A 22381-nucleotide genomic window follows, 5' to 3' on the forward strand; every position below is an offset into this window, starting at 1 on the left:
TTATCCTCTAAAATAGAGCGGTATTGTATGTTACACGTGTAAGGAATATCTCTGAGATCTATAATATCAAAGTATGTGTGAACAATGCTTTGACATATGTAACATATACTTGTCAGAAGAATGCCATCTATATTAGGACAAGTTTGTTTTTAGTTGCTCCCACTCATCTTGAGGTAGGTACATTAATCCACTTCGTATTTGATGAAAATAATTGAATAAAGATTTCATCACATTTTGATGTTTGCATTAACCCATATATGGATTATATTGACTTATAGACTAAATGTTCTTTGACTTTCAGTTTAAAACTTTTAGGTTGTTTTATGAACATATAAATATGTAAGCCCATTGTTAGGGAAAGTTATTTTAATGTTCATCTAATGTAGCTCTTAACTATTATAAGCTACTAGAACAATAATGATCCTTAAAGAAATATTTTGTAATGTAGGTAAGAAGATTCTTTGATAATTTGTTTATCCTTGAATATAACCCTTTACAATCAATCGTGCTTCTTTCTGACTTAACGTTTCGTATTGGAATTTAGTTTAGTTATGAACACTATTAGGTGATTCAACCAAATCTCAAAACGTTAGCCTGACTTATGGAGTCAATTATGATTGATGCTAATTGTTTAATTATAAGGGGTAGGATCATTAAACTTTCTAACATCCATTTCAACTTTAGTTAGGGAGGTTACATAATCATCAGTATTAGTAGGTTTTAAAACCTAGATGGCCTCCTGAGTTGATTATTGGGTAATTTTAAAAGTCTCGGTTTATGGATTAGCTCTTGGTTAGGTTGCTATCATTTTTAGGATTCTAAGTGTGTAAGAGTTGTGCAGTATGGTATACAAAAGGTGTAATTGGAGTTAAATTTGGAGTAAAATTTAATGACACTCTTCCCCCTGCCTCTTGTACTTCTAACAAGTCATTATAAGGACTTATACTGCTCCCACTAACCTTAGAAACCCTTAGGAAATTAGCATGCTTAGGGTCAATATTTAAAAACCAATAGATTCTAATAAAGAAACAAGTTAATGACGTAAGTCATTGTAGTTTCTCTTGTGAGGATTATTTTAGTAAGAAATCAGAGTATGCCCACATTTAAGAAGCAATGAAACTTTTGTAAGTGTAGTAGTAAATTCTAAAGATGTGAGTTTTGATAGAATAGTGTTGTGATAGAGCAGTGTCTTGTGATTGAGACACTTAAGGCTGCCACTGCTTTTTTTAATATCTCTAGGAAAACTGCAAGAGAAGTTTCAATGATGTGCGTGATGTGGGAATCTGTCATATATATGTTAGACTTGATTTGATTTCATAATGTCCAGATGTCATAATAAAGTTAGGGGCATATTTAGAAGAAATCATAATAAGTATAGATAAAAGGATCTCTTTAAGACTGTTGACCATATAAGACAGATTAGATACAAGTAAATAGCCTTTTAAATGATAAAAGAATTATGTCTGAAATTCCGTTTGAATAAGTTCCACGAATGTCAGTGATATATAACTTATGGTGAACCCATACTTATTCCTTAAGCCAAGTAATGTTTTATGGCATTTAACACATGATTAAAATCACTAAGAATGAGATTAGATGAAAAAATCACCCTCATCAACCATTTCATGATTTCTCATGAAATTTGGTTTTAATGGATGAATTTTATAAGTCTCATTTGTTTTTTGTTAAATTCTTATTGCATAATAACAAAAGTTGTGAAAGCATGTAGTATCATCTAGTTCTATTTTATATATGTTTCAATCCAGATACTGATAACAAATAATATGAGATTTTAGGGTAAGAGTGACTTTATGTTGGCTATGCAAACCTCACAACTATCATAATGTAGCTTAAGTATTGATACTAAATTCTGATTGATCTCCAGAATATTTAAGGTATCATAAAACGTAATTAGAAGACAGTTTTTCATGGTTATAATAGCCTTAACATTTAAATTTTGTCACCAACACTCATGTTAGTTATTTGTTGATATCAGTAAAGAAACTTATAGAACTAGACTCAGCCTATCATGATACTTGGAATATTAGGATTAGCAGACTTAAATTTAATATACGACTACTGTTTTAGCCAGATGTTCTTTTGAATTATGGAAAGCCTTATTACTTATGGCTAATATAATGACATATTTTTACAACAAGACTTCTTCTTAGAGAACTTAAAGCTGGAAGTAATACTTGTATTTTGTCTATGAACCCTAGAATCCTCTTCTAGGTTTTAGTGGTAGTGAGTTGAATAACATCTTATTTTCCAGTACCGGATGCTTCTTTTCTTGTATGTATGTTGCTGATCAACACACTCATTTTCCTTTGGTACTTCTGAGTATTATAGTTGATTTTTAAGGCACCAAAATGTACTATTGTGAATTTGAGTATGCAATGTACTAGAATATTGTACCTAATATCATGTGTGAGCCCTTAATTTTATGGGTCATAATTGTACATTATGATATATTCAATAATACCATCTAACCTTATAGTTAGAGTTTTTAAGAAGTGCATGAATCTTGGGAGTTATTTTGACTAGTCTTAGGAAAAACTAAATCTAGAATAACGCTAGTGATAGCATTTATTTATATAAGTTCTTGATTATCATTATCGTAATAGACATTATGATTGACTCATTCCATTTGTTAGGCTCTAGTTTTCAATGGAATAATTGTTATTAGAAAGAGCAGTAGGATAGTCATATCATGTCTTAATGGATAATTAAAATTGAGAAGAGCTAAATGTTATTAAAACTTTTTTTGAGACAAAATTCAATTGTGTTTTAAGATTAGAGTGGATGATTTGGATGAGATATCTATTTATAGAAGAAAATTATAGTGAGTAATGTTTTGGGATATTAAGATAATACATATTAAAATTTATGATCATTAGATTAATGAAGGATCATTAATGTGAGGATCATTATATTTTATTGAAGATGTGATATGTCTATTATTAACATCAAACTAATAGACTATAATTAAAAGTTCTACTTAAACAAATAAATAAATCACCTTTAGGCAGAATTAAATTTTATTTAAGTATGTGTGCAAAATAATTGTAACACATCACCTTTGGACAGAAGTGAGACAATTATTTTAATTATGCACATGCTACTTTTGCTGAATAAAAATATAACACATCACCTTTGGGCAGAAGTGAGACATTTATATTATTTTAGGCAAAAACTAACAAAAGCTTTCAGTTAGACTTGAATGATATGGCAAATGTAACTCATCACCTTTGGGCAGAAGTGATACATCAAAAGTTCATTGAAGTTAAGTCTTTATATTTTGTAAAATTTTATAATATTTAAGTATCTACAAAACATTTTAATAAGTTCATAGTAACAACTTTCTGGGTAAAATTAAAGATTTCGAGAAATAACATTTTCGGGTAAATTATAGTTTTCGGATGACATGAGTTCTTGGTTAATATGTTTTCGAGTATTATGGGTTTTTGGGTAAAGTAATGAGTTTTCGGAAAATTAGCGTGTTTGCGGGAAGAAGATTGGAAAACCATTCCAAAAAAAACCGTATAAGGCGATATAATTTAAAATCCGAGAACTCTAAAATCCAAAATTTAATATTATCCTATTTAAACTGAAAACACCAAAAAAAAACTCAAAAAAATAATTCCGTAAACTAGTTGATCCCTAAACAGATTTCGAAAACTAAAAGGATAATAATAAGATTTGGTTCAAATCTTTTAAGGATTAACAATTATATCTATTTCTTATTTTAATGAGATTCAAATCTTTTAAGAAAATACCAAAACTTTTAATTAATTCAAGATTTGAAAAATTATATCCCTAAATTAACTTTAACAGATTTGAAAAATTATATCCCTAAGTTAACTAGACATGAACTACTCATATGAGTAATGTTTATCAAAACGCCTTAATTTGTAGCCCCTCCACTACACATAGCCTTATGAGACCCCATATGACAATAATATGAGACCAAAACTATGTGTTATGGCAATATGACTGCCATTCATGTCTATTTGGCTTCTTCTTCAAAAGGCCATATACCCAAATTAGGGTCCCATAAAACTAGCCTTTTCCTCATATCCCATCAATCAATAAAAGAAATCATTTGTATTATCAAAAGTAGTATCTGTGTGCTATTTCGACTCGTTAGAGCATCCATAATAAGCTTTAATTTTCTAGGCTTAGATATATGTGGTAAAGAAATAGACTTGGGTGATAAACTTCCCTTGTTGTAAAACAAGTTTGTGAAGGTTGGGTTTGTGAATGCAAACTTGCTACAAACTTACAAGGTGTCATGTTTGTATGGCCACCCTCTTTCTATCTCTCACATGCATATATACATATATTTTATATATACAATTATAATATATTTTAATTAGGGTTGTGTAGGTTTGTTGTTGTAGAAAAAGTTTTGGTTTTTTAGAAAAGTTTGGAATATGATATGGCGGTTTGTGGATACTCTTATATAATCTTTTTTCAAACTAAACATATAAGTTTATGTCAATAATAACTTATAAACGTACAACCTACGTAGAGTGCCATATATATTATTTTTGCTGATATCATGTTTTGGTATTCAAATATCTTAAAAAATACTTTTTTACTAGGTCGATTCACGAATATCATGATTTTAGAATATGCTCGAAGTCAAAAACTACTTTGAACTTATGCAACTCTCGTTATTTTTTAATCTAGACTTATTGCTGTCGGCCTAAGTTATTAATTTTGTTTGGGTACCTTCGCCCCCCTTCCCGCGAAACAAAAAACGAGAGGGGGGGGGGGCTTCCTTCCCGAAAAAAATATGTATATTGGTTTAACAAAAATGGGTGAGGTTGGGGGTGGGTGGGTGTACGGTGCACTAGGCTTAAAACATTCCATCGGTTTTATTAACATTTCTTTCAAAATTGGAAGGATTTTCAAATTTCGTTCAACATGGGATTAATTGAAATTCATTTAAATTCCAATTCCATCTCTTGTCGAACCGAAGACGCCATGTTGTGGGATTTAATTATAGTTCCTTTGAATTTTCATAAATTCTGTGAAATGAACGCGCTTGTAACAAGATTACTTTCATAATATACAAGAAAATGTAAGATTAGGGGTGTTCACAATTTGATTCGAATTCGAAACATTCAAAATTCGACTCAATTCGAATTTGAATATGAAGATTCGAATTCAATTTCGAAATATTCGAATTCGATTCGATTCGTATTCGAGTATAGTAATCAAATACGAATTCATGATTTTTTATTCGATTCGATTTAAAATTCAAATTCAAATTATATAATATATTAATATGTATTTAATTTATTGATTTTGGTCAAATCCGTAAATAATAATTGTCCAAAACGTGGAATCCGCGGTCACACATAAGTATCTCGCCTTCCAAAAAGGCTGCTAATTAGCACTAATCCTAATGGGGACCATCGATCAATTAATCCCAATAACCCATACTGATATTTCTTAATTTTTGCAAATACTTAATTATGAACTTATTATCATGTGGTATTGTAGTTACTTTAAACTTATATTTATGTGTTTTATATTGATGATTATGGTTTTTGAAGTTTTTAACACAGGTAAACTTGAATCAATTCGAATTTATTCGAATTTGAGTGTCAAATACAAATAGAATCGAATATCGAATAAGGGATATAATATGAATCGAATAATTCAACTTTTAAACGAATACAAATGAATACGAATACCAACAAAAAAAACAAATTATTCGAATTATTTGATTCGATTAGCTTGAAAATTCGTTATTTGATTCGATGAACACCCCTATGTAAGATGAGGGGATATAACTAGAGTAAGTTGAACATATAACCTAGCTAACCGCAACAAGAAATGAACCAGTAGCCAAGTGGTTACTTGTTGTATTAAATTGTAATAATCAACTTTTCTGTGGATGTCATTCTGTCATTATTTAAAAATATATAAGTTTTTCGGTTACAAAAGTTACATAGATATTTTTTCTAACCCACCCACACCTAAATTCATCATTTTTATATTGGGTGACAATATAAAGGAAAGTTGGTAAACCAATTGGTATGTATGTGGTGAAGCACCATAGATGGTGCACATGTATGGGCCAGTATGGCACATGATAAAAATAAATAAATAATAGGAACACACCAGCAGGAATATTCATTATATGTTTTGTAGATTATATAATCTCAAACGGTCATCCCCATATATTATGGATCTTGAGTCTTTTAAACTATAGTACGTTTGTGATTCTCAGTATATTAATGGACATAGAATATCGTTATCTATATCAACAACTAAGTATTGTCATTGACATCACATTATCATCACTAACCTAGTCAGCTAATTATACATATTCAAGTCATAGTAGATTATTGTCACAACTCGATCTTAATTAAGTATATACTTACTCTCACTGCGAAGACTGGTCTCTCTTCTCTATGACGAGACTAACCGTTGTTTTAAGTAGATCTATACGTTGCTATTCTATCATTTACTATTGGGATAAAGGGATTTCTCATAACTTACAACTGAATATATATATATATATATATATATATATATATATATTTAAAAGTATAAAATCACACATCATTTTCATAGTTTTTATTATTTTAATTTGTATAGAAAGTATGCACATATATTTAATTGTAACGGACACGAATAATGTAGTTGTTTAGCTACCAAAGATTTTCTATTAAAGTTAATTATATTATATTAACTTAATCCGTAAGGTAGATTTTTTCCCCATAAATAAGTATATCTTCTAGTGTGATTGCATCTATGTTGAAATAATATTTTCAGTTATTGTCTTTATCCTCCTATGATAGCTAGTTGTATTGTTGGTTTTGGTTTGTTTTTGTCAAGACTAAATCGGAAAAAAGAAATTGTCTGAAAGAGATAATTAAGGGTAACAAATTATATGTAAAAAGTTCTTAACTACATACCAGTTAAACCACAATATAAGTTTATATAATAATGGTTAATTCACAAACCACTAATCATACTTCTAAATCTATAACATTGTCACGACTCAAACACTCAAACTTATGAGAATGGACACCATTATGTATACTAACACCATAATATGACTAAGCTAAAAGTAGTATAATATATGAGCATGAGAGAATAATATTTCGCATCAAATACGTAACTAATCAAACTAGGTTCACATTAAAAAGGGTTATGGGTCGAATCAAAACAAATCGTTTAAGAAAAACAAACATGTTAAAAGAAAAAATCATACTAGTGCAACAGGAAGTAGTTAAACGTTAAGTAACAATGAGGGTTCTGTGACTTTCGTTAGTTCTTTATCCTCAGATGAACATGAAGTTGTGAAACGACTCCATTCGTTATAATTTACAATAATATATAATTTAATCAAATAATAAATTACAAGATGGTGCATATTCTTGTCACTTGATAAATAAAAATCATAATAATTATTTTCTTCAATGCAATTATCGTTTCTAAATCACGCCTCTACCCACTCTCATAATTATTGTTGGTTTAGTTTAAGCATCATTAGTTTGAAAGCAAAAATAGAATGCATGAATTTAATATTTAAAAATATTAATAGTAGTATGTGGTTCTATTTTTCTAATATAACATATAATAATCAACTACCTGTTTTTTTATATTCTCTAGACGTGAAAATAGATACGTTTTATATGTAGTGAGACATAAATAAAAATATATTTAAGAGTAAAAATAAGAACAATAGACATTTATAAATTTTAATAAATAATGCTATATTTTTATTTTCGTTTATTATTTAGGTTTCTTTCTTCTAAGGTTGTGGGTAATGGGTGGGGGGTGGGTGAAGGAAGGGGCGTGATCCAGGTGGCAGCTTAGGTGGCTCCCGAACACCACTACACCCATCAAGTGGTCAGGGGCGCGGACGAGCCCCGTGGCCGGGACCGCGGGGCGCGGACGAGAGTTGAGCAAAGTTTGAGCAAGGGTTGAATTAATAACTTGGGGTGGATCAATCAAGCCCACTACACCCTATGGGGCTTGATCACGAGCCATGTCAGCGCCTACGTGCCGTAAATGTATTGGATCACTTGAGGCTTGATCAATCCCCACTACCCTTAGCCTAATATAGCATATGGTTACCGACCACATGTTTTCTTATATAATCTCAAAGACCATATGCTTTATAGGCGTGAACTTAAACTATATAATATATTGAGATAAAAATAAAAGTATGATGTTAATATGTATAGTGTAAATTCACCCCAAATCCAATACATATAAATCAAAAGGAGATGTTTGATTTAAAGGGGTGTTAGGGTTAAATTTTCAAAAGTAAAACTACTTTTGGAATTGTTATGCTTTTATTCGTATAAATTAGTTTTACTAATGTAATTCCTAAGTCAAAAATCTAATGCGTGAAATGAATAGAATAATAGAACGCAAATTATTGCTCAATATAAATTCAGCATTCATCAAAGAAAATTCTTTAGAACACACATTTATATGTTTTCACAATCAACATCCGGCTCGTTATTCAAATATTCTTGCTAATAAAAAAATATAATTAAAAATTTGAATTTAATTTATAACAGAAGGTGAAAGTTAGCTATGTAATTTTGTTAACAGTTGTATTGTTGCATGCCTGTACTAGTTGCTTGCTAGTGAGGGTGTTTGGTGTGTTAATGAAAGTTGCAGTTAAAAATAAAATAAAATTGACACAATTATTAATATTTTCTTATAATATGTTAAGGTACAAAGATATTTAATTCATAGACCAATTTAGTAACGTAACCAATTAATATAATTATATATAGAATAACTAATAGTATAATGATTATGAAAAATAGAATGCAGGTTTATTAAATTGATGGGTTCAACAATTTTTGGAATTAATTGTGATCAACTACCCTAGACTTGTCCCCCAATAAAGAAAAAAAACCAACCACCTTTGACAACTAATGTTGATCACTTGATTGCAAACACCAATCTTGAAATTGTCAAGTTGTTTGCTTTTGAAAGTTGAACTTCAACACCCATAAATGCAAGTTAGATGGAGATTTGAGAATGTCTAAAAACCCTAAATTAAAAAGTTAGTATTTATTTCAATGAACCATAATTGAAAAATAAGATTCTAGTTCGTTTCATTATCAAGACTAAACAACTTAAAATGTTGTTGTCATTACATTTATAATCAATAAATTTGTATTAAGTAAACGCATCGTTTGACTTTTCATAAATCTAAGTTGAATATATACAATCATATACCTAGTATATTTTTATCACGATACATATTAAATGTTCAAGTGAGAATAAATTACATTTTACTTAGCCATCATGTGATTTTCCGTACATTATTTGATAAATTTTCAAACATCTTACATTATCAATTCATACAAATTTTAATTGGCCATACATGACATATATTTTAGTACATCCAGTTACTCATTTAGGGCTGCTCACAAGCCGAACCGAATCAACCGAGGGCTTCGTCGTGTCTGGCTCGTTAACAAACAAAACAACCCAATCAGCTCATTTATAAACCAAGCCAAAATTGAACTACCATTATTCGAGCGAGCGTCAAAAATCAAGTAATTTGTGTTAATGCACAGAAATTTGACACTGTGGATATGTTATCCTGGCATATGTTTTGGATCAGTTATCCTTAGCGTGTGTTTCAGATCCCGTCAGGATCAAGGATCTACAGTACTTATTATTTACTAATGGTTGTTCTCATGTGTAGTCTTATATTTAGCAGGTATAACGGTTAGAATACTCAGTCTATCCATAAACTTGCAGTCAAGAAGATATTGACGTGTCTGGATCAGTTGTCCTTCTTAAGAATTCCAGAGCTATGTCAGGATCATGGATCCTCGGTATTCGGTGCTGTTAACGATTATATCTTATATGAAGGCTGATATTTATCAAGTATAACGGCTCCAAGACCTGGTCTACCCCCTTTTTCGCAGCCTGAGTAATTGAGCACGTGGTCAAAGTGGTTGTTACGTTTGTATTGAAGACATGCGGATTTTTAGGAAAATTAGTTAATAGTCTTTAATATTAATAACTCCATTGAGTTATTGTCTTTTATGTATAAATAGAGGTATGATCAGCTAGGAAACCACACCCAACACATTGTATACACACACACTAGAGCATAAACAAACATTCTCTCTACTCACTAGCTTATTATTGTAATCTCGATCATATACTCCATAACGATTGTAATACCTTTTACCATCAATATAATCGACGGTGATAGTTTTCACCGTCCGGGGGTTTTTTGTGCCGGAGATCACGATAATCATATACTCATCGACCAAAGGTTACCTTGTTGATCATTGACTAAAGTAATTCGACCAAAGATTATCTTATTAATTCTTGACCGAAGTTATTTTACCAAGGATTGCCTTGATAAGTTTTGACCAAAGTAAGACTATCTTGATTAAGGGCTTTTTCCCTCGTGATCAAATCATTGTGTTCACCAAGATTACGATTACACACTCATCATTGCCGTGTTAGCACTAAACCTCACATAACATATTTGGATACATTATCCTTAGCAGATATTTGTCCAAAACAATTTGGCGCCCACCGTGGGGCAATTGGTGCTATAATCCAGGTTATTCGTATCATTTTCAACCTTTTCATACCCATATCACTATCAATGGCCTCTCAATCAACCTCTACTTCATCAACCATGCCATCTTCGGTTCCTCTCTCATCAAGGACTTTGTCGCCGATGCCTCCGCCAATCACGGGAGCTCCAAAGACCACCGCGGCTGGAAACAAGACACAAATTCCAGTCCTCCAGAGCTCAAAAACCATTGATGCCACTTCGGTGGTCAAATCTAACAATGATGTTTCTGCTATGTTTTCACAAGTTAAGGCATACATGGAGCAGCAGAACAAAACCAACCAGAGGATCCTACGTAAAATTGAAGATCTCAAGAAAAGAAATAGGCCAGCGGAGGATCAGACTCCCTTGATGCCTAGGGTGCTGGAATTCTCTACTCCAGGATCCGTGGTTCAACATACTCAAGGATCCTCGACCTTCAAACAAGGATCATCCATCCTTCAACCAGGGTCCGTGGGTCAGCATACTCAAGGATCCTCAATCTTCCAACAAGGATCATCCATCCTTCAACCAGGGTCCGTAGGGCAGCATACTCAAGGATCCTCGATCTTCCAGCAAGGATCATCCATCCTTCAACCAGGGTCCGTGGGTCAGCATACTCAAGGATCCTCGACCTTCCAAAAAGGATCATCCATCCTTCAACCAGGGTCCGTGGGTCAGAATACTCAAGGATCCTCGACCTTCCAACAAGGATCATCCATCCTTCAACCAGGGTTCGTGGGTCAGCATACTCAAGGATCCTCAATCTTCCAACAAGGATCATCCATCCTTCAACCAGGGTCCGTGGGTCAGCATACTCAAGGATCCTCGATCTTCCAGCCAGGATCATCTATCCTCCAACAAGAGTCCATGGTTCAACCAGCTTAAGGATCCTCGATCTTCCAGCCAGGATCATCTATCTTCCAACAAGAGTCCATGGTTCAACCAGCTCAAGGATCCTCAAGCTTTCAGCAAGGACCATCGATCCTTCAACCAGGATCCTCCGGATTGTATCTTCAAAGATCCTTCAACTCCTAACCACTAGGATCCTTCATCCACAATCAAGGATCCTTCTTCAAGGATCAAGGATTCTCAGAGGTTCAACATCAAAGGTCTTCAGAGGTCCATGAAGGAGACATTATCCCCGTGCAGACCATAGCTTCTGGAGGACCAACTCCTATCGCAGATTCTTCTTATCCCAACTACACTTCTGGGATGCCAACGTTTAACCAACCAAGAGGTAACGCCTATAATCACATATCCTCAGACACTAACCTTGGCTCTATGCAGGATACAGGTATCAATCAGGCTATGGCTAGGGAACTTCAGAAGCTTAAGGATATGATATCCAGCGTGCCAGGAGTGGTCTGTCCAATTCCTGAAATACCAGAAGGGAGCCACAAGCTGTCCAGATTTGCTCCACCGATATGCAATGCGGAGATCCCAAAACGCTTTCAAACCCCCAACATGAAGGTGTATGATAGGACCACTGATCCGGAAGAACACGTGCTCAATATAGGGAAAGGATGGAGATCAACCCAATTCCTGAAAGACTCAAGGAAGCTTGTCTATGCAAGGGTTTCGGATCCACACTAACAGGATCTGCACTTAAATGGCTGCTAAGTCTTCCTCCTTATTCTGTTACATCTTTTTCACATTTAGTTAACTTGTTCAACAGCCAGTTTTCTTGTAGTAGGAAATTTGAGAAGTTAACTAGTGATTTATATAGAGTTGTCCAACCTTATGATGAATCCTCAAGGGATTTTGTTACAAGGTTTGGCAGGGAAGCTCTAGAAATCCCTAATCTTGACATGGCTACCGTTGTTGAAGCATTCAAGATGGGACTTCAGAAGGGCTCCCCCTTTTATAATGATCTTATGATGACTCCATGCAGGAACCTAGATGAAGCAAGAAACAGGGCACTCAGATTCATACGATTGGAATACGACAAGAGGATCCAGGATCGTCTGGGGGCTCAAATAAAACAGGAATCCCCTGACAAGAATAAAGGATCCTCATACAGGAACAACAACTCAAAGTCGTACACCAAGTTCAATAATCAAAACGTACGAGCAGTCGAAGAAGGAGATGGAGATGAAGACTATCCCTGCATCTCCGAGTATTGTTTCTCCGTAGATACCCATGGCTTAATTTGTGCCATGAAGGATCTAGGGGAAAAAGCAAGGTGGCCCCGAAAGAACGAGAAGACTACCACCTTCAAAGACAAGTATAAGTGGTGTGCTTTCCATGAAGATTTTGGTCACATGACAGACGAGTGAATTGGCTTAAGGAGGGAAATTGGATACCTCCTGAGCAATGGTCACTTTAAAAAACTCTTGGGAAGGAAGAAATCCAAGATCCAGGATCCTGAAGATCTTCCACAAAAAGCAACACCACCACCACCAGACGCTCACGTGATCAACTTTGTCTCCAGAGAATACGGTATGATTCAAACTTCTTGTCCCACACAAGAATTCGAGTTGGATGATGAAATAAAACCGCTCATCCCCACTACTCTAATAAATGATGAAAGGATATTCTTCGATTCAAGCATCCAGGATCCTCACCAGGATGAACTGGATGTACGAATGGTCAATTTCATCTCTGGAGGATCCGACATATGTGGAACTTCCTTCTCAGCAGCAAAAAGGCTCGCCAAAGAGATCAAGTTGGACAACGGAGACCGACCAATAGTATCCACCACTTTAACGACAGACAAAAGGATCTTCTTCGATGAGGAAGACAAACTAAACATCCAGGATCCTCACCATGATGGTTTAATTATTACTTTATTTATTGCTAACCACTATGTACGCAGGATCTTAGTGGACGGTGGAAGCTCGGTCAACATCATCCAGCATGATGTCCTTAAGAAGATGAACATTCTAGATTCCGAGATCGTTCCTAAAACATTAGTGCTAGTCGGTTTCAGCGGGGAAACCAAGAAGACATTGGGGGACATCAAACTTCCAATTTATATTGAAGGGTTAAATTCATATAAAAAATTATGTGTAATTGATAACCTTTCTTGTTGCAATGTTATTTTAGGTAGACCCTAGATCCATGGGATGAAGGCGGTGGCCTCAACCTACAACCAATGCATCAAACTACCAACTCCTTGGGGAGTAGTAAGGATAGATGGTGACCAAGTGGAGGCCAAGAATTATTACTCTTCATCCATGAAGCCGACAGCTAAACAGACGATAGCATAGCAATTACAACAAAATCCTAGGAATGTACTGGAAGCTCGAGAGCAGGACCTAAAAGAAGTATCTTTAGATCCTGAAGATCCAGACATGAAGGTGTTCCTAGGATCCTGTACCCCTGACGAGATCGAGGAGGATATAATATCCTTCCTAAAGCAACGAAAATCCACGTTTGCCTTCAGACATTCAGACATGACAGGTATTTCTAAGGAGGTAATTACTCATAAATTGGGCCTTGATCATTCTATTAAACTCGTCCATCAGAAGCGAAGGAAATTCGCTCCTGAGAGGAACGCGATCATACAAGAAGAAGTTGAAAAACTTCTTAAGGCCGGTATGATCAGAGAGGTTAAGTATCCTCGATGGTTAGCTAATGTGGTTGTAGTTTCAAAAAAGAATGGAAAGTGGAGGGTATGCGTTGATTTTACAGATTTAAACAAGGCATGTCCCAAGGATCCTTTCCCGTTACCACATATAGACTCCATGGTGGATGCAACGGCAGGACATGAAATGCTTACCTTTATGGATGCTTCCTCTGGATTTCAACAAATTCAGATGGAACCATCTGATCAAGAGGATACCGCATTCATGACTCCTACCGACATATATTGTTATATTGTTATGCCATTTGGACTAAGAAATGCAGGGGCAACATATCAAAGACTGGTCAACATGATGTTCAAGGATCAGTTAGGTAAAACCATGGAAGTCTATATAGATGACATGGTGGTGAAATCAAAGAAGGCCGAGGATCACCTTAGGGATCTCGAAGAAGCTTTCAATATCCTTGACCAGTACAATATGAAACTGAATCCGTCAAAATGCCACTTTGGTGTTAAGGCTGGAAAGTTTCTGGGATATATGGTGACTAAAAGAGGAATTAAAGCAAGCCCTGAGCAGATTGAAGCCATCATCAACCTAAAGTCGCCTGCAAATGCCAAGGATGTCCAAAGGCTCACGGGAAGAATAGCCGCTCTCAACAGATTCATCTCAAGATCCTCCGAGAAATGCAAAGACTTCTACGACATTCTTAGAAAGAATAAGAAGTTTGAATGGACAAAAAAGCATGAGGCTGCGCTCAAAGCCTTGAAAGATTACTTATCCTCAGCTCCAGCTCTAATGAAGCCTGTGGATGGAGAATCCTTATATCTGTATCTAGCAGTTTCAGGTAATGCAATAAGTGTCGTCCTCGTCAAGGATCATGAAGGTGAACAACACCCGATATATTATGTAAGTAAAAGTCTATTAGATGCAGAAGCCAGGTATTCTCACCTTGAAAAATTAATCCTTGCTTTGATTATGGCTTCCACTAAATTGAGACATTACTTTGAAACTCATACTATTATTTTAAGAACTAACTATCCTGTTAAGAATGTGCTTAGAAAACCAGAAATGTCAGGTAGGATGGCCAAGTGGGCTGTGAAGCTAAGTGCATATGATATTCCAAGCCACCAAAAATGAGGCAGAATATGAAGCACTTATCGCAGGTTTACTTTTAGCCAAACAGATGAGGATCAGGTATCTTCAAGTTTATATAGACTCTTTACTTATAACTAACCACTTTAACGGTTCTTATACTGTAAAAGGTGAGAATATGGTCAAATATTTAGAAGTTGTGAAGGAATTAGCAAAATCCTTCGAGTTGTTTAGTATTATTCAGGTACCAAGAGAGGAAAATGCCGGAGCTGATGCCTTAACAAATTTAGCCTCGTCCTTGAAAATTCCAGAAGATACAAAGATCCCAATTATTCACATACTCTCGCCAGCAACAGGAGAGCAAGAAGTTGGGGAGATAACAAGTGACAAACAGATTGTATTTTTGGATCCATTATCCTCAGTCAGCCATGGATCCTGGATCCTCCCAATCAAAAAATACATCCAATATGGAGAAATTCCAGCCACAGAGAATCTCAAATCTTTCAAACTCAAGGTATCACAATATATTTTATTAGATGATATGCTATACAGAAAATCTCTTGCAGGTCCATACTTGAGGTGCATAGAGGATCCTGAAGTCCAAGAGGTACTCAAGGACTTTCATGAAGGTGATTGCGGCAACCACACAGGGGGAAGAGCATTATTCTCCAGAATACTTAGGACTGGGTACTTCTGGCCAACGATGAAGAAGGATGCAATGGAGTACTCAAAAAAATGTGATGCTTGTCAAAGGCATGCAAACATCCTTCACCAGCCAGCAGAACCAATGTATCCTATATCCTCTTCATGGCCTTTCATGAAGTGGGGAATGGACATTGTTGGTAAGCTTCCAAAGGCTCCAGGTGAAAAGGTCTTTATGCTTGCCATGACAGACTACTTCTCCAAATGGATTGAAGCAGAAGCATTCGTGCAAGTCCGAGAAAGGGAAGTATACCCTTTATTAAACGAAATATTATAACTAGATTTGGTATCCCTTCTGAAATTGTTTGTGACAATGGTTCCCAGTTTATCGGGAAAAGAACCACTAACTTTTGTGACAGTTGGGGCATCAAGATGATTACCTCTACTCCAGTGCATCCTCAAACTAATGGTCAAGCAGAGTCAAGCAACAAGATAATCATCAACAACTTGAAAAAGAAGCTAGCATCCAAGAAAGAAAAAATGGGCCGAAGAGCTACCATATGTACTTTGGGCCGACAGGACGACACCAAAAAATGCAACAGGCCAAACACCCTTCTCATTAGTGTTTGGGTCAGAAGCAGTTATCCCTACAAAAATGGTGGTTCCAACAGCTAGGATAAGCATCCGTGATCCTGAGGCCAATAGAGAAATCATTCTCGAAGACTTGGATACTGTGGAAGAACTCAGAGACTTAGCCAAGATCAGAATGGCAGCATATCAGCAAAGAGTAGCAGGGGCATACAACAAGAATATCAGGATTCGAAGATTTCAAGAAGGAGATCTAGATTGAGGAAAGCCTTCCAAAACACAACTAATCCGGCAGATGGGAAACTAGCACCCAAGTGGGAAGTTCCTTATCTGATCGAGTCGGAAGTAGGGAAAGGGGCATATCATTTGCTCACTATGGAAGACAACAGGTTACCAAGAGCATGGAATGCTATCCACCTCAAGAAATACTTTTTCTGATCAGGATCAAGTATCCTCTGAGGATCAAGTATCCTTAAAGGGTCAAGGATCCCAAAATTGGTAATATCTATCTGATTACTTATTCTTTTCAATTTCTTATTATTTTAAGGATAATGTATTCTTAACAATTTGTCTCTTCCAAGTTTTAAGTAACACTGCAGGTTTCAATAAGAGGTTCAATGTCTAAGAGGTTGGCCACCTCTCCCTCACGCTTAAGGTACATCGCTATTTTCCTTGGCCTAGCCCACGTTTGGGTATGACCCCCGATGGTCATATCCTCTAAGGTTTAAAGGTTTTCACCTTTCTTATAAATAGAGTTTCTACATCTCGCCTGGAGCGCACGCTATCCAACGTATAGTCCGGGGCAGCGGGACCAGTACATGCTTAGTGGCTGACAATTTCGTTGTCTTCGGCTATATGGAGGATCCTACTATTTATGGTAGACGTACCATACCACCGGTTTATAACGTTTTCACATTATCTCAAGACAAAGGTTTCTAACATTTTCATGTTAGCTAAGGTTTTGGCGTTTTCAGGTCACTCACGTTTGGGCTAAATCCCGGGTTGGGCGAGTCCCCGGTTAACATCCGTATCCTTGGGCCAGTCCCCAGTTTTTGGGCCTGTCCCTAGTTTAACACCAACTTACGGGCTTGTCCCCAGTTGCACGGCCTTGTCCCCAGTTTATTTTATGGGCTTGTCCCCAGCTTAATGGATTTAATCCCAGTTAATATTATAAGTTGTTTGCAACAGATTTTCTAAGTTCATTGTGAAGATCAAGACTTATGGATTCAAAATCCTTAAATTGCTTCTAGCAGGATCACAGAAGGATCATTACTTATGGTAACTTAGGTCTAACTAGACCTTACGGTATGATTTCTGTTTATCGGTTTACACTTATTTGATTTCAGTTTATATCTTTATAGATATAAGGATTCATTATTCTCAATATGTTTTTATAAGGATTTAAGATCCTGGTTTATTTTTGCAAGGATATTTTATCCTAAAAAGTTTTTACTAAAGAATATTTCTCAAAACATTCAACAAATCTAAAGTTATATCAAACAAACTTTCAAAATAACAGACAATCAACAGATAGTTAAAAGATACTATTTATTAAACTTACCAAAAATCTTAACCCGGATTTCACCATTCAAAAAATAGACCGTCCACCCGGGTTAAACAGGTGTTACTAGTTGTTCATGATTTGCAGGGAGAAAGATATACAGCCGGAAAGGGAAGTTCCCAAGGAAACTCCATTGAAATATGACAATTATATCCAACTTGTCAAATCTCATATGTTTTTGCAGGAAGTTTGAATTCAAAAGCAAAATGACAGCTGTGATCTTATCACAACCGCCATTTTGGGGGCAATTGTTAGTGCACAGAAATTTGACACTGTGGATATGTTATCCTGGCATATGTTTTGGATCAGTTATCCTTGGCGTGTGTTTCAGATCCCGTCAGGATCAAGGATCTACAGTACTTATTATTTACTAATGGTTGTTCTCATGTGTAGTCTTATATTTAGCAGGTATAACGGTTAGAATACTCAGTCTATCCATAAACTTGCAGTCAAGAAGATATTGACGTGTCTGGGTCAGTTGTCCTTCTTAAGAATTCCAGAGCTATGTCAGAATCATGGATCCTCGGTATTCGGTGCTGTTAACGATTATATCTTATATGAAGGCTGATATTTATCAAGTATAACGGCTCCAAGACCTAGTCTACCCCCTTTTTCGCAGCCTGAGTAATGGAGCACGTGGTCAAAGTGGTTGTTACGTTTGTATTGAAGACATGCGGATTTTTAGGAAAATTAGTTAATAGTCTTTAATATTAATAACTCCATTGAGTTATTGTCTTTTATGTATAAATAGAGGTATGATCAGCTAGGAAACCACACCTAACACATTGTATACACACACACTTGAGCAGAAACAAACATTCTCTCTACTCACTAGCTTATTATTGTAATCTCGATCATATACTCCATAACGATTGTAATACCTTTTACCATCAATATAATCGACAGTGATAGTTTTCACCGTCCGGGGTTTTTTGTGCCGGAGATCACGATAATCATATACTCATCGACCAAATGTTACCTTGTTGATCATTGACTAAAGTAATTCGATCAAAGATTATCTTATTAATCCTTGACCGAAGTTATTTTACCAAGGATTGCCTTGATAAGTTTTGACCGAAGTAAGACTATCTTGATTTAGGGCTTTTTCCCTCATGATCAAATCATTGTGTTCACCAAGATTACGATTACACACTCATCATTGTCGTGTTAGCACTAAACCTCACATAACAGATTTGGATACATTATCCTTAGCAGATTTTTGTCCAAAACAATTTGGACAACCCTACCTCCATCCGAGCTATAAAAAATTCTCAAAAAAACACAAGGTGCATGTAGTTAACATTATGAAAATCAAAGGTGCAAACTAAAAATATAGTAGCCTTGTCACTTGTGTTTGTTCTGGAGGGTCAAAAACTAAAAAACTTACAAACTTGACGCCGTCAATCTTTTCATAATGACCATAATACCCTTATATTTTTATATAAACCCATACACACGTTACCTTTAATATTTAGTAATAATATTTTTCCCTCTTTTCATCTCCAAATCAAAACCATCAACACACACACACACACACACACACACACAGAGATCAAGAACTAGGGTTTCAACTTTCAAATCACCAAATTCAAGCTGGAATCAATCTGGTAAATGCGTCACAAGAACCCGGGTCACCCGATCGGAAAACCCCACAATTATTCCGATTCAAAAAACCCTAATTTCAAACTCAAATTCACCAAAACCCATCACAAGTCTTTAATCTGCTGTTCATCTTCTGAAGCCTTAATATTCACCAAATCAATTGCTTTGAAGCTGTTAAAGATTACCCATGTGAAGCTGTTCTGGGTTAGAACCCCTTCAAGGGTTGTAATCCTCCTTTGTTTGCCTTCAGTTTATTATTATTATGTTTCGATGAAGTATTATAAATCTTTGTGTCTTTACATCCTGTTGTTGGTATCTTTGGTTATACTTGTTCTGTTTCGGCTGTTTGTGGGTAGAAGTCTTCAAATTTTGAAGCTTTTTGATGGACAAAAAACATGCACACCAGTTGTTTGGTCAATTGGCTCAGTGAACCGGCATGAGGAGACCGATGTTTCCGGGTTCTTGGTGAAGGTTTATAGTAATGGGGATGTGTATGAGGGTGAGTTTTATAAAGGAAGGTGTTCCGGAAGTGGGGTTTATTATTATAATATGAATGGGAGGTATGAGGGTGATTGGGTTGACCAGAAATATGATGGTTATGGTGTCGAGACTTGGGCGAAAGGGAGTCGATATCGAGGGCAGTATAGGCAGGGGTTGAGGCATGGGTTTGGGGTTTATAGATATTATGTTGGGGATATGTATGCTGGTGAATGGATCAAGGGTCAGTGTCACGGGTTCGGAGTTCATACTTGTGAAGATGGGAGTAAGTATTTTGGGGAGTTTAGAGGTGGTGTTAAACACGGGCTTGGTCACTACCATTTCAGGTAAAGTTCGTGCTTGTTTAATTGTTTGTTATGGGGGTGTTTGGGTATTCGGATTGGTTATTCAAACTGATTTTGGTTTTATTAAATTAGAATCATGTAATCTGTTTGAGTAGGTACAAACGGCTCATTTTGACCTCAAGTAAAAGCTGATAATAAGCAATCCAAAATATATGGTTTCGGTTATTATCATTCTTATATTGTGAGAATCATGCATATGTTATGAAGAGGAATGAAGCTGTGATTTTGATATAATTAATTTGATAAATTAGGCTTACTACCTAATCTTTTTGGTCTAGACCTGATTATGAGGTCTGTTTTTTCTTCAGATTTCATGACAAAAAAAGTAACAAACCATGGTTTCTGCTTATTAATGCAACAAAAGTACTTAAAAGTTTTAATAAATAATTAATTTTGTACAAATTTAGTATTTTTTTAGCTATTTTATCAGTCTTCAAATCCAATTCATACTTCTTATGAAAAGATATGTAGAAATGTAAAGATTTAAGTTGATATTATGAAGAGATATAAAGAATTGTTAGTTGATGTTTTAAAAAGATCAGATTCCTTAAAGAAGTGATTCTTTACTATCAGTTGGAATATTATAATTTGTAACAGCTAACACACATGTACAAAAGCGTCAACTACAATTCTTTTTCTTCCCTGCATATTCTTTCTCATAATTTCTCCACAAACAATGTTATTATTACACAAAAGAACATTCAGAAACAAGATACCAACTATGATGGTTCAAATATTCTTCACCAAGATTCATAAAGTTTTCAACTTTATCATCTTGGTCTACGAGTTTGATCATGTTTCAAGTTTTATAATTATAATCAAATTGTATAGTTTTTTCTGTATAAAAATGAAAACATTATGAGATTTGAGCTTATATGTGATTAATGGCAATGCAGAAACGGTGATGTGTACGCTGGCGAGTATTTTGCAGACAAAATGCACGGTTTTGGTGTATACAACTTTGCAAATGGACATCGGTATGAGGGTGGTTGGCATGAAGGAAAAAGACAAGGATTCGGTTCATATACATTTAGAAATGGCGACACTCAATCAGGTCAATGGGAAGAAGGTGTTCTTAGCATTAATCCACAATATCCTTTGTTGGTTTCTCATGCCAAAGTTCTTAAAGCTGTTGAGGTAATTTCATATATCATATCTATCATTCCCCAAATTGAATAAACATGTTATGCATTGCTGTTAGTAAGTAAATGAATAATAACAATATTTGATTGTTGTGTTTTCAGGAAGCGAGACGAATAGCCGAGAAAGCGGTGGCAGCAAAGAATGTGGATGAGAGGGTGAACAGGGCGGTGGCATCGGCTAACAGGGCGGCTAATGCAGCAAGGGTGGCAGCAGTTAAGGCGGTCCAGAGCCGAGTACACCATTATGATGATCCAACACTGGTCATTGTATGAACCGTTTGTTAATTTTTGGTCAACGGTGGGGAGAGAGGTGCGGTAACCACGTTGAACGAGTGAGGATGGTTCTTGTTTCTAACCACAAGATAACACTGTACTGTTAGGTTTAGGTGACTCAAGTGCTTTGGTTTTATTAAGGTTCATGAGAGTTAGGTTGTTGGTGTTTTCATGTAAATGTAAATATGTTTTACTTCAACGTAATAGTTGTAGTATGTTTGGCTTAGGCTTCTAATGTGTTTGTGTTTGTGTTTGTGTTTGGTGTGCAACAAATCTATAATAACCAAATAGAGAATATCAATCATTTAATCACCTCGTGGCTTGTGATGGTGGCCCAACAATGGATCTTAATAGATGCGTTAGGATTGGATGATTTGGATCTACCCATCTAGGTTTAGTAATTAGTATATTTACTAAAAGTTAATGTAACTAATTTATTAGACATATATTAGACATAACCGGACCTAAATTGCCATGAGGAGCGAATTATGCATGATATGATCATATGATTGAGTTGGACCTCACCAAAGACT

General features: G+C 35.4%; 1 protein-coding gene across 1 annotated transcript; it reads left to right on the forward strand.

Annotated features, from left to right (window-relative positions):
* Positions 1-19467: 19467 nt before the first annotated feature.
* Positions 19468-22327, forward strand: LOC143530125 (uncharacterized). The gene is made up of 3 exons (XM_077025753.1): positions 19468-20415; positions 21330-21570; positions 21678-22327. The coding sequence occupies exons 1-3, from the start codon at positions 19601-19603 to the stop codon at positions 21846-21848; spliced, it is 1227 nt and encodes a 408-aa protein (XP_076881868.1). The 5' UTR covers positions 19468-19600; the 3' UTR covers positions 21849-22327.
* Positions 22328-22381: the final 54 nt, after the last annotated feature.

The sequence above is a fragment of the Bidens hawaiensis genome, unplaced genomic scaffold (assembly GCF_021521415.1).
Source record: "Bidens hawaiensis isolate Kalapana, Puna unplaced genomic scaffold, B.hawaiensis_p1.1 tig00000636_1, whole genome shotgun sequence".
NCBI lineage: Eukaryota > Viridiplantae > Streptophyta > Magnoliopsida > Asterales > Asteraceae > Bidens > Bidens hawaiensis.